This window comes from Artemia franciscana, chromosome 8 (genome assembly GCF_032884065.1).
Source record: "Artemia franciscana chromosome 8, ASM3288406v1, whole genome shotgun sequence".
Taxonomy (NCBI): Eukaryota; Metazoa; Arthropoda; class Branchiopoda; order Anostraca; family Artemiidae; genus Artemia; species Artemia franciscana.
The window spans coordinates 48,651,641-48,666,048 of record NC_088870.1 but is presented as its reverse complement, the minus strand read 5'-3'; the positions used below and the strand labels follow the sequence as shown (position 1 = coordinate 48,666,048).

At 35.0% G+C, this 14,408-nt stretch overlaps 1 protein-coding gene across 2 annotated transcripts in view; it reads left to right on the top strand.

Annotated features, from left to right (window-relative positions):
* Positions 1–8,549, top strand: part of LOC136030515 (POU domain, class 6, transcription factor 2-like) — a 103,153-nt gene extending 94,604 nt beyond the window's left edge. For both annotated transcript variants that reach the window (XM_065709543.1, XM_065709542.1), the window contains exons 8-9: positions 5,826–5,965; positions 8,107–8,549. In XM_065709543.1, the coding sequence (XP_065565615.1) occupies positions 5,826–5,965; positions 8,107–8,393 (427 nt within the window). In that variant the 3' untranslated portion in view covers positions 8,394–8,549. The remainder of the gene's footprint in view (positions 1–5,825; positions 5,966–8,106) is intronic.
* Positions 8,550–14,408: the final 5,859 nt, after the last annotated feature.

The window sequence follows — 14,408 nt, the reverse complement described above, 5'->3', positions numbered from 1 at the left end:
TTATCCATCAACAAGCATTGTGCCTAAAATATGTTGATATGTCTTGTGTCAGGAAACCTGTTGTTTCTGTGGTCAATTTCATTAGATCTCATGCACTCAACCATCGCCAGTTCCATGATATCTTGAAAGAAATTGATTCGGAGTTTGTTGACTTGCCTTATTATACAGCAGTTTAGATGGCTTAGTTGTGGAAAGGTTTTGCTGCATTTCTTTGAGCTCAGATCACAAATTGATTTATTTCTCACAGAGAAAAATAAACCTCAGCCAGTATTATCAGATTGTGAATGGATTTGGAAATTGGTATTTTTTGCAGATATGACAGGTCAAAGTAATCACTTGAATCTGAAATTACAAAGCAAAATATATTTGATCAGTGACTACTTCATTCATGTCAAGGCATTCAGAGCAAAACTTGCGCTACTTGAAAGCCAGGTGAAAGTTAAGAATTTTGCTCATTTTCCATTTTGTGAAAAATTTCATGCAGAAAGTAAAGTGTAATTTTCTTCTCCATTTGCAAATGAAATAATTTCAGATTAGAAAAAGCAGTTTCAGGAGCGATTTGCTGACCTTGATGCCAAAGAAAATGTAATCAGGCTCTTTCATAATCCATTTGACTGCAATGCTGAAAATCTTCCAACTCTACTTCAAATGGAAATTATTGACTTCCAAGGATATGACAGGCTGAAAGATAAGCGTAGAGAAGGAAATCTGATTGAGTTTTATAAATGTCTGCAGCCATATCAGTTTCCAAATTTGATAAAGTTTGCTTGTAGTTTTGTGTCCATTTTTGGAACAACATACCTGTGTGAACAAACATTTTCCAAAATGAAGTATGTGAAATCTAAATATCGAGCAAATTTGTCCGATGATCATTTGAAGTCTATTCTTACAATTGGCTCATCTAATCCAGAACCTGATTTTAATGAAATTTTAACGTCAAAACGACAGTATCATTCGTCACACTAATTTTATTGCATAAAACTAAAGGCAGGAGTCTATTTAGTTTACCCTGATTTTTTCCAACAAGATATGTTTTAAATTTTTTATGTTTATACTCTAATATTTGAGGAAATTAAATTACTGGCACTGATTTGTTTTTTTTTTTTCTCTAATTTTTTATCCCTTCGGCCCGCATAAATATGGGAAATATATAATATGGCCCTTATATTGAAAAGTTTGGAGACCCCTGCCATAGATGGTAGTTTTGATTCTAAACTGTAAAAAAAATTCAGCTAAGATTTTTTGAAATTGAAGGCCCGATTTTTTTTTTCAACAATTAACCTTTTTTGGTGTTTAAGATTTGTCAAAAATATCAAGGAAATATAACTCATTTTGAAAAAAGGACAGATCCGAATAATAAACATTTTGAGAACTCAAAACACAGTCCAAGGAATTTCCTTTATAAACTTCCCTCTAGGAATCTTGCGCTATAAAAATGTGCCTTAACTGTAGAAAATCAACATTTTGCTCGGCGGCCTGTTTTACTATCTGCAAGTGTAACTGTTCTCTCTTATATTGTTACTAGCTGTTGGGGTGGCGCTTCGCGCCACCCCAACACCTAGTTGGTGGGGCGCTTTGCGCCCCCAAGCCCCCCCGCGCGCGTAAGTCGTTACGCGCCATATTAGTTACGCGCCATTGTAGTTGTCCCTGTGTCCCTGTGTTCTCTCTTATATTGTTATTAGATTTATGCTACTGCATATTATTGCGTTATTACGTATATTGTTACATTGTTATGCATCATGTTTGAAACATGATGATAATTATGATAATTAAGATGACGATAATAAACAAAGAATGATCGTTTATTCATTTAATTAAATGGAATTAATATTAAATGAATAATTTTAATAAAAGTAATTAAATAAATTAAATTTTTCAAATTTATGGTTAGATGAATATAACAAATTTGTTTACTAAATTAAATATTTAATAACTTTATTATTCATCATTTTATTAGTTTGGTAAATAATTAAATAACACATAATACACCAAAAATAGACAATGATAAACAATAAAAACAATAAATCAATTGCTAAATGATAATACTTAATAAAATTAATGTTTAATTAGTTAAATTATTGTGATAGTCGTTCCAAAATAATAAGTTAATTATCAAGACAATTACCAAGCTACTAATGTTATTATTAAGACTACCGGCATATCAAACAGTTCGTGGTAACGAACGTTACCACGAACTGTAGTAAGGAGCGACCCGGCTCAATAGTAACCAAAACTCTAAAAAATGATACCAATAGCTATATCAAAAAAATCGCATTTTAATGCTCATTTTAAATATATAAATTTCATCAAGTTTATTCTTGCCCATTAACAGTTACGAAGCCAGAGAAAATTTGCCTTATTTTAGAAAATAGGGGGAAACACCCCCTAAAAGTCATACAATCTTAACGAAAATCATTCCATCAGATTCAGCGCATCAGAGAATCCTGTTGTAGAAGTTTCAAGCTCCTATCTACAAAATGTGGAATTTTGTATTTTTTGCCAGGAGTAAGATCACGGATGCGTGTTTATTTGTTTGTTTGTTTTTTTTCCCAGAGGTGATCGTAACGACCCAGTGTTCCTAGAATCTTGCAAGAGGGCTCATTCTCACGGAAATGAAAAGTTCTAGTGCCCTTTTTAAGTGACCAAAAAAATTGGAGGGCAGCTAGGCCCCCTCCCACGCTAATTATTTTCTCAAAGTTTACGGATCAAAATTCTGAGATAGCCATTTTATTCAGCGTAGTCGGAAAACCTCATAACTATGTCTTTGGGGACGACTTACTCCCCCACCGTCCCCGTGGGAGGGGCTACAAGGTACAAACTTTGACCAGTGCTTACATATAATAATACTTATTGGAAAGTGTACAGACATTTTCAGGGAGATTTTCGGTTGGGGAGAGGGGTTGACAAGAGGGGGATATGTTGGGCGAACTTTCCATCGAGGAATTTGTCATGGGGGAAGAAAATTTCCATGAAGGGAGCGCAGGATTTTCTAGCATTATTTAGAAAAAAAAACAATGAAAAAATAAATATGAAAACTTTTTTCAACTGGAAGTAAGGAGCAGCATTAAAACTTAAAACGAATAGAAATTATTACGCATATGAGAGGCTCACCTCCTCCTAATACCTCGCTCTTTACGCTAAAGCTTTTAATTGTTTTAAAAAGTAGAATTTTGGCAAAGAGTCAAACTTTAGCGTAAAGAGCGAGGGATTGCGGAGGAGAAAACCCATTTCATATACGGAGTAATTTCTTTTCGTTTTAAGTTTTAATGTCGCTCCTTACTTTCAGCTAAAAAAATTAGTTTTTTTTTTTAATTTCTGAACGTTTTTGAATATATCCATGTTTGGTTTTGGCTCTCCGCACATAAATTATTAAAATGAAATTTGTATATTAATTCTTTTTTGGCTAAATGGCTTTCTCTTAGTTTTGATCAGACGATTTTGAGAAATAAGGGGTGGAGAAGGAGGCCTAGTTGCCCTCCAATTTTTCGGTTACTTAAAAAGGCAACTAGAACTTTTAATTTTTAACGAACGTTTTTATTAGTAAAAAATATACGTAACTTAAGAATTAACTTACGTAACAAACTTTCATAACCTAATATTTTTATTATGTATACGAGGGGGTTTGTACCCTCGTTAATACCTCGCTCTTTACACTAAATCGTAAGTTTTGTCCCAATTCTTTAAGAATGACCCCTGAATCAGAAAGGCCGAAGAATAAATAGTTGAAATTACTAAAAATACTTTAGCATAAAGAGCGAGGTATTTATCTCCTCCTAAATACCTCGCTCTTTATGCTAAAGTATTATTAGAACCCCAACCCTCATATTCGTAATAATATCTGTTCGTTTTAAGTTTCAATTCTACTCCTTCCTTTCATTTGAAAAAAGTTTTCATGTTTATTTTTCATTGTTTTCTTATAGTAATGCTAGAAAATCCTGCGCCCTTTTCATTGAATTTTTCTTCCCCCATGACAGATTCCTCCAAGGAAAGATCCTCCAACATAGCCCCCTCTCCTCAGCCCCACCCCCAAACAAAATAAAATCCCCCTAAAAACGTCTGTACATTTCCCAATAACCATTACTATATGTAAACACTGGTCAAAGTTTGTAACTTGCAGCCCCTCCCCCAGGGATTGTGGGGGAGTAAGTCATACCCAAAGACATAGTTATTATGGTTTCCGACTATGCTGAACAAAATTGCTATATCAAAATTTTGATCCGTTGACTTTGGGAAAAAATGAGCATGGGAGGGGGCCTAGATGCCCCCCAATTTTTTGGTCACTTAAAAAGAGCACTAGAACTTTTCATTTCCGTTAGAATGAGCCCTCTTGCGACATTCTAGGACCACTTGGTCGATACGATGTCCCCTGGGAAAAAGAAAACAAAAAAACAAACAAATAAACACGCACCCGTGATTTGTCTTCTGGCAAAAAAATACAAAATTCCATATTTTTGTAGATAGGAGCTTGAAACTTCTACAGTAGGGCTCTCTGATAAGCTGAATCTGATGGTTTCATTTTCGTTAAGATCCTGCGACTTTTAGGGGGTGTTTTCCCCTATTTTCTTAAATAAGGCAAATTTTCTCAGGCTCTTAACTTTTGATGGGTAAGACTAAACTTGATGAAACTTATATATTTAAAATCAGCATTAAAATACGATTCTTTTGATGTAGCTATTGATATCAAAATTCAATTTTTTAGAGTTTTGGTTACTATTGAGCCGGGTCGCTCGGTCGCTCCTTACTACAGTTCGTTACCACGAACTGTTTGACCAAAAAAACGCTGGGCAACTAGGCTTCCTCCACCGTTGCTTTTTTTCTCAAAATCATTCGATCAAAACTGTGAAAGCCATTTAGCCAAAAAAGAATTAACTTGCAAATTTCGTGTTAATTATTCCTCTGCGGAGAGCCAAAGTCAAAACATGCATTGATTCAAAAACGTTCAGAAATTAAATATAAAAAAAACAAGTTTTTTAGCTGAAAGTAAGGAGCGACATTAAAATTTAAAACGAACAGAAATTACTTCGTATATGAAAGGGGCTGCTCCCTCATCAACGCCCTGCCTTTTACGCTAAAGTTTTTTACTGTTTTAAAAAGCAGAGTTGAGAGAAAGAGTCAAACTTTAGCGTAAAGAGCGTAAACATCGCAAAAACAAGGCGTAAGGGATTGCATCAAAAATTTTGCGATTAAAAAAAATACTGGCCATTACTTTATATCAACAAGGAATACCTTACCTTCATATAGTGTCTCTCTTGTGCGGCTTTAATTCTTCTTTAAGATTTTGGCTTGCTATAAATTGTATGCAAAAAAGCTGTTTTTTTTTACGTTTTCGGAAAACATAAATGTCTCGCTTGCCCAAAACTGAACAACTCGACAAAAGAACAAAACTGTAGCGACAAAAAACTGGTTTATTTTCTGTATAATTTTTTTCTGTATAATTTATTTTCTGTATAATTTTTTTATAATTTATTTTCTGTAATATTTATTTTCTAATAGCCTGTGAGCTTCGGATAGCCAATGGAGTGTCTTTTTATCCTTATTTTTTTTTTCATTATGTGCTCCATTTTTTCTGTTTTATCTTTGTAGAAGGCTATGCCCTTCCACTCTCAAACGCTTGTTGCCAACTGGTTTATTAGCTGTTTTATGACCTGAGATCGATACTCCTGCAACAGTTGGTAAAGTCGGAATAAAATCTAGAGAACTGCAGTGAAACCGTGGTGAACTCAGCAAACTGACGGCAAAATTGGGGCACTCCATGTAACAATTCTTTTAATTTGAAAATTTAGTAACAAAGGGTTAGTGCCTCATCAAAATTTTTACGCTTTCAGGTTTCTCAAGGGGCGCCGGGACCTTGTTGAATTCGTCAGACTTCCAGGATTGAACAAAATCCGCAAACGAAGAACATCATTCTCCCCTGAAGCAGTGGCTCTACTGTCCCAGTATTTTGAAATCAATAAGCAACCGACAGGTAAGCTTATGTTTCAGTTTTTCATTGACTTATTCTATTTATTTTTCATTTAAGTTCTTTGCTATGATTTACTGAAAAGATAGGCATTTATGTTTTAAGCCTTAAATGCTGTTTTTTATAATGTTTTTATTCTCTCTGATATATATTCGAGCATAGTACATTTTTCTTAGTGCCTGTTAGTTTTGTAATACCGACTAAGGAATTTTTCTCCTTTTTGTTACAATTAAGGTTTTTTAACGATTTCTTGTTCTTTATTAAACAAAAAAAAGTTTTTTGAACTCAAAATAAAAGAGCAACATTAAAACTTAGAACGAACAGAAATTATTACGCATATAAAAGTTTACCCCCTCCTGAACACCTCACTTTTTAAAGTTTTTTAGAATTTTTAAAAAGCTCTATATTGTACTAATTAAACAACTCTTGTGTTTTGGGAGTCATTCTTAAAGAATTGGTACAAAATTTTAACTTTAGCGTAAAGAGTGAGGTGTTAAAGAAGGAGCAACCCCCTTTAAATACGTAATAATTTGTTTTCGTTTTAAGTTTTGACGTTACTGCTTACTTTCAGTTAAAAAAACTCGCTTTTTTATTTAATTTCTGGTTATTTCTTAAAAAGATACCAGGAAATCTGGTCCCATCTCCACGGAAAAATCCCCATCCCAACGGAATATCTTCTAAACAATTAAATCCCAGTAAAAAATCACCTCGGACAATTACTCTTAACATTTCCACGCGTAAGATTGAGACAGAAAAGAGAAAGCAAGAGATTTAAACAGACTTTTGAATAGGAACTCCGAAGAAGAGAAATTTCCAAAGAAAAGTCCACCCTCTGAAAAGTTCTCTCGCTGCGGAAAATTCCCCCATGGAAAGACATCCATCAGAAAATTGCCCCCCCCCTCCTCCGCCCAAAAATGTATGCATACTTCCCAATAACAAATAGCATGCGTAAACAATGGTCAAATTTTATAAGTTAAAAACCTTTCCACTGGTGCTGTGGGGGGTTTATGTTATATCCAAAGGCATATTTATTGGAACTTTGTACTATTATGAACAAAATGGCTATCTCAAAATTTTACCGGACAATTTTGAGAAAAAAGGCTAGGGAGGGGGCCTAGTTGCCCTCCAACCTTTTTGGTCACTGAAAAAAGACTCTCGAGCTTTTAATTTTCGTTCGAATGAACCCTCTCACGATGCTCTAGGACCAGTGGGTCCATAATCCCTGGAAAAAAATAAACATACATTTGTGATCTTTCTTCCGGTACAAAATATAAAATTCCACATTTTTACAGATACGGGCTTCAAACCTCTAAAGTAGGGTTTGTTGAAACTCTGAAACTGATATAATCTGATGGATAGGCTCTTGGCCTTCAATGGGTAAGACTAAATTTAATGAAACTTATACATTTGAAATCTGCAGAATAAACCGGTTTTTTAATGTATCTATTGGTGTCGAAATTCTGTTTTTTAAAGTTTCTGTTACTATTGAGCTACGTCGCTCCTTACTAACATTTTGTTATCACGATCTGTTTGACAATCAATATTAGTCCAGTCCTTCATGTAAACTAATTGTTGAAAATATGTCAAATCAACTTTTTTTCCCGAAATTGTTTGTTACCCACGTTTGAAGTAAGACTATGAAAATGCTTTCAAGAGAGGAAAGTCTGACCCGTAAAAAGACAAAAGTGGTAATTAGTAAAGTAAGAGCAAATTGAAAAGTGAGCTAAAGTTAAGCTCGTATTCAAAACCATAGAAATGCAAAAGACTTTTAAAAAAATTCAACAAAAAAACAATCGAACTCTCAAAGGACAGGAGTTTTCATATTTCCAGAAAATGAAGTAAACAGTCTAGCTAATCAACTATTTAGCTCACTATATAGCTCAACTGACTAGCTCATTATCTAGGCTAATAGCCTGGAAGGGAATCCAGGGGTTTCTGCCCCCAGAAAGACCTCATTGTCAAGATGAGGTTGCCTCAAGCAAAAATTAATAACCATCAGCTCTAAAATTACTTGATCTAAAAAGCATTCAGGGTTAGCATAGCAGAGAGAAAAGACCAGAGAGTTTCCCAAAGACTTCATGTTACACAAAATTTTTTGGAATAAAAAAAATTTGATTTCAGAAAACTCAAAATTTTGGTATTTCTAGGGAGTGAAGTTACCAGTTTAGCTCATCAGTTAGGCTACGAGCGAGAAGTAATCCGAATATGGTTCTGCAACAAACGTCAAGCTATGAGAAACTCTTCCAAATGTCTTGGACGAAAAAAGGGAAAACAAATAACTATCCCAGAAAAACCAAATGTTTCTAGTACAGAGGCATCTATGGAGACGTCGGAATCGCCCCAGAGTGTACATGATGATGGTGATAACAGCTTGGCGGACCCTTTAGAAATAGACCCGTTAGAGCACCATGAGGCAGAGACTGTCCTTAATTGAATGTTTTTAGATCTTGAAGATCGTTTCACTTGGAGGATGATATGTTGCGCATTATTGTTTATTGTAATGTCGTCATATCTGAAAATTTAGTTGTTTTTTTTTTACATTTTTAGTGTTCTTATATGTTCTTATATTATAATATTTGTAAGTTTTGAATATTGTTTAATTTTTTTTTTTAAAGGTTTCCGTATTAGAATTTTTTTTATTCGTTATTTATATATATATATACTAGCTGTTGGGGTGGCGCTTCGCGCAACCCCATCACCTAGTTGATGGGGCGCTTTGCGCCCCCCAAGCCCCCCCCGCGCGCGTAAGTCGTTACGCGCCATATTAGTTACGCGCCATTGTAGTTGTGTCCCTGTGTCCCATCTGTGAATAGAGATAGATATAAATATATGTTTTTAACTACGTAAAACATGCGAATATACAACATTCTTCGCTGTCCCATTGTCTGTGCATATAAATAGATTGTCAGGTTTACTGACTCTTGAACATGCAACATATAATTGTCCATGGGAAAAACAATCCGTATTCAGATCTATACCTCATTATTCTAATGATGTGTCCCTGTGTCCTGGTCGTCATTTATATTCCCTGTGTCCCGGTCGTCATTTGTGTCCCGGTGTCCCAGTTTGTAATTTCTCTTTGAGTGTCCCGGTCGTCATTTATATTCCCTGTGTCCCTGTGTCCCGGTCGTCATTTGTGTCCCGGTGTCCCGGTCTGTAATTTCTATTCGAACAATCCCTGTGTCCCGGTCGTCATTTTTATATCCTGCCTGTGCCCCCGGCGTCCCCGTTGTAGTTGTGTCCCTGTGTCCCGGTCGTCATTTATATTCCCTGTGTCCCGGTCGTGATTTGTGTCTGGGTGTCCCAGTGTGTAATTTCTCTTTGAGGTTCCCGGTCGTCACTTATATTCCCTCTGTCTCGGTCGTCATTTGTGTCCCGGTCTGTAATTTCTCTTTGAGTGTTTTTTCTTTTTAGTTTTTTTTTTAGTTTTTTACCTTTTTTCTTTTTTCAGTTTTCTTTTTCTTCTTTATTTTTCAGCGTCACTATGAAGTACATATCGACGAACCTTTGTTTTTTTAACTTAAATCTGGTAGGCATTGATGACCTTATCCAAGTCAAAATCCCAAACCCAATCATCATCGCTATCATTTTCAGTTTTGATATGTTTTGACTCTCGCTGTCCAGGTGGATTTTCATCTAACTGCGCGGTTTTGCGTTCTTTAGCCGCAAGCCTGTTTTCTTGCTGTTCTTGTGATTCCTCGGAACGCTTTCTTTTCTTACTTTCTCTATCAGCAGCAAGTTTTTTGGCATAAACTCTTTGAGCAGCTTCCTCGGCTGTTGCCATTGTAGGTTCTTCAGTCATTTTACAATTAAACATTTTTCCGTGAACAAATGTCTTAAATACCGTTAATGACGTCACCGTCATAGCAAAAATGACGACAACTAACTTCATGACGTCAGTCGACACAGAAACATGACGTCACCTGACAGACAGGCAGACACACAGACAGACAACTTTTTTTTGTATATATAGATATATATATATATATATATATATATATATATATATATATATATATATATATATATATATTTGAAAAATGCTGAAGGATAAATACTTGTTTATTACCATATTTTCATAATAACATTTAAAGAAGAAAAGGGCCAATTAAAAAAAAATATATACTTATTGCTTAAAAAATAACAAAGACCACACTGTCTTTCCATCATACAAAATATAAGACGTTTATCGGAGAGTTCTGAGGTAGTTACATTATTACTGGTTTATGTGTTTTAAAATTTGTATTAGATTTAACTGATGGTGTCTATTTGTCATTCAGCCAAATAATAGCCCTTGGCCCTATGCCCGAAATTGTAGCTTCAACGTCTTCAGAAAGGTCTTTATTACCTTCTTATATTTTGTATCTATTACTCTTATGAATAATTGCCCCTTGTGAAACATATGCCCTATGAAGAAACATTGAATTCTGATGTAAATTACGTCCTGGAAATCAAACTCTAGGAACCAGACTTTTTCGGGATATAGATGAATGATAAATGTTTTGTTATTGTTATATTGCTAGGATACCATTCGTATTCTCTGGCCAAGGGGCACGGGTTCGACCCCCCAGTTGTGGCCAGTTATTTGGTTTGTGACGGGGGTCAGTGGCGTGACTCTGTAGGCTCAGCCAAAGTCGACCCAGCTCTAAATGGATACCTGGAGAAATCTGGGGAAGGTAAGCGAGAAGGGTGTTCGAAATCACAGGATGGTTGGCCCCCAGCCCCCCATTGCACTTCCTGCCTGAAGGCCCATGAAACGGAGATCGGCACCGCCGGTTCGGACCTTAGGGTCTAGTGCCGCCTTACTTGCTCACTAATACTTACTTACCATTCCTGAAGAAAAAGTACAATTGAAAGACATGTCTGACACTTACAAACAAACATACGCCCCAGTTTAAAACAAAATCCTGGTTCACTCATTCATGAAAGTTAATCCCTGGTAATTAATGGAAAAATCACTGACTGGTAAATCCTTTTTAATAATTATATCTTTTGTACACCACATGAAAAAAACGGACCAATGAATTGTTGTATCTGGTAGTCTTACGAACGAATATATGCCGCATGTAAGAACGAAAAATCCTGGTGCAAACCCGTTCCTGGAAATAAAAATCTGAGAATGAGTTTTCTTTTTAGAAAACAGTCAAGTGATTGATCCTCTTTTATAATTACTTTTTAGTAAACCATTTGAAGAACAAAAAGGCCAATTAATGATCATGTCTGGCAGTCTTATCAACAAGTATATGCTTCATTTAAAAACGAAAAGTTCTGGTCCAAACCCGTTCCTGGAATTCAAACTCAGGGGATAATCTTTTTTTTTTTTAAATAGTCGAATGATAAATACTTTTTATGATTATATTTTTAGTATACCATTTGAAGAATCAAAAAGCCAATTAATCGTTGTATCTGGTACCCTTGTAAGCAAATATGCCGCAAGTAAGAACGAAAAATTCATTTGCTAAACCGCTCCTAGAAATCAAACTTTGGGAATCATTTTTTTTATCGTTAATTGACAAATCTCCTTTTATTCTTATGTTTTTCTTACACCGTTTGAAAAAGAAAAAGTCTCTGCTACCCTTACGAAAAAATATATGTCCAAATGTAACAACAAAAATTCCTGTGCAAAGCCCTTCTTGGAAATCCAATTCTTCTAGGGATAGAGCTAAATTCAATATATGGTCATGGATTCCTTTGATTAACGGGTTATAAATTGCTTCTTAAATTAGTTGTATGTGGTTTATACTACACTATCGGCTAGTTCCAGGTCCATTTTGTTGTGCATTATTGTTAATGTTGATGTTGTCATTTGTATGAGGAGACCCATATTTTCGTTTTGCAAAAGCTTCCCTTTTTGGCTAATATTGTACAAAAAATTGTGCTTTTGTTTCATACACTACATAAGGAGAAAGTATTTGAGACGCAACTGTTAGACAAAGATTAAAATGATTGTAAAAGTATTTAAGCAGGGTCTCAGGCATATGGCTTCATTTTATTTGAAGTAAGTTCCAAGATTTAAAACTAGAAACAAAAAAAATTCAATTGGGAAGGAAGGCTCAAGTTTCCAAATTTCCACTATTATTTTATTTTTTTGTCAATGACTAAGTTTCAGTACGGATTTGATTAGCTGAAGAAAATTCAATGCAGCATAAGGCTTTGTCAGTTCCTTGGGCTTTTTGACAAATCCTTGGCAATCAGAACATTTTTCCTAGGCAGGGTGGGGGGCGCTATTTCAATTTCAATTTTTTCTGAGGGGGGGGGGGGGGTCTTTTGGGACATTTTCAGGTGGACTCTTTATTTTACCCTTATTTAATTTTTAGTTTTTAAGAGGCAGGGTAGAGGGGCTCTAAATAAAAACATAAAATTCATCTTAGTGCAAAAATGCCTCAAGCTAACACGACAGCACACAGTACTGGGCTTTCTTTGCAATTTTTATCTTGACGACCTCCACTCATTGTACACCTAACGGCAAACAGGTTTGGACCACAATTTCTGCGCTTGGTCTTATCGATTTTATTGTCACATGCTTTCATTAATCCTAAATATTATGACTTAAAATCTTTACTTTATTTATTCGTAGGTTAAAACTTTTGTTTGAATTTTTTATCCAATTGAAGATGACTTACGGTAATGATTAAATGAAAAAAACTAGTTTTTTTAACTGTAAGTAAGGAGCGACATTAAAACTTAAAACGAGAAGAAATTACTCCGCATATGAAATGGGTTGTCCCCTCTTCAACGTCTCGCTCTTTACGCTAAAGTTTGACTCTTTGCCACAATTCTACTTTTTAAAACAATTAAAAGCTTTAGCGTAAAGAGCGAGGCGTTGAAGAGGGGACAACCCATTTCATATACGGAGTAATTTCTGTTCGTTTTAAGTTTTAATGTCGCTCCTTACTTACAGTTAAAAAAAACTTTTTTTTTTCATTTAATTTCTGAACGCTTTTGAATTAATGCATGTTTGATTTTGGCTCTCCACCATAGGACTTGTCAAATCTTATTGAATTTTTTTTATTGAATCAGATTAACAGATTATTAAATTGAAATTTGCATATTAATTCCTTTTTTGGCTAGATGGCTTTCTTTTAGTTTTGATCAGACGATTTTGAGAAATAAGGGGTGGGGAAGGAGGCCTAGTTGCCCTCCAATTTTTCGGTTACATAAAAAAGCAACTATAACTTTTAATTTTTAACTAACGTTAGTTAGTTAAAACGCTAACGTTAGTTAGTTAGTTATTTTAACTAACGATTAGTAAAAAATATACGTAACTTAAGAATTAACTTACGTAACAAACTTTTATATTCTTATATTTTTATTATGTATATAAGAGGGTTTGTACCCTCGTTAATGCCTCGCTCTTTACACTAAATCGTAAGTTTTGTCTCAATTCTTTAAGAATGACCCCTGAATCAGAAAGGCCGTGGAGTAAATAGTTGAAATTACTAAAAATACTTTAGCATAAAAAACGAGGTATTTATCTCCTCCTAAATACCTCGCTATTTATGCTAAAGTATATTTAGAGCCCCTCATATGCGTAATAATCTCTGTTCGTTTTAAGATTCAATGCTACTCCTTACTTTCTCATTAATTGAAAAATCTTTTTCATGTTTATTTTTTCATTGTTTTTTTTTATAGTAGTTTTAGAAAATCCTGCGCCCTTACATTGAATTTCTCTTCCCCCATGACATATTTCTCCAAGGAAAGATTTACCCACATAGCCCCCTCCCCTCAGCCCCACCCCCCAAAACCAAAAAAATACCCCTGAAAACGTCTATACACTTCCCAATAACGATTATTTTATGTAAACACTGGTCAAAGTTTGTAACTTGCAGCCCCTCCCCCAGGGACTGTGGGGGAGTAAGTCATTCCCAAAGACATAGTTAATATAGTTTTCGACTATGCGGAACAATATGGCTATCTCAAAATTTTGATCCGTTGACTTTGGAGAAAAAATGAGCGTGGGAGGGGGCCTAGGTGCCCTCCAATTTTTTTGGTCACTTTAAAAGGGCACTAGAACTTTTCATTTCCTTTAGAATGAGCCCTCTTGCGACATTCTAGGACCACTTGGTCGATACGATGACCCCTGGGAAAAAAAAAAAAAAAAAAACAAACAAATAAACACGCACCCGTGATTTGTCTTCTGGCAAAAAATACGAAATTCCACATTTTTATAGATAGGAGCTTGAAATTTTTGCTATAGGGTTCTCTAATACGCCGAATAAAATGGTGTGATTTTCGTTAAGATTCTATGACTTTTACGGGGTGTTTCCCCCTATTTTCCAAAATAAAGCAAATTTTATCAGGCTCGTAACTTTTGATGACAAAGACTAAAGTTGATGAAACTTATATATTTAAAATCAGCATAAAAATCCGATTCTTTTGATGTATATTTTAGCATCAAAATTCCGTTTTTTAGAGTTTCGTTTACTATTGAGCCGGGTCGCTCCTTACT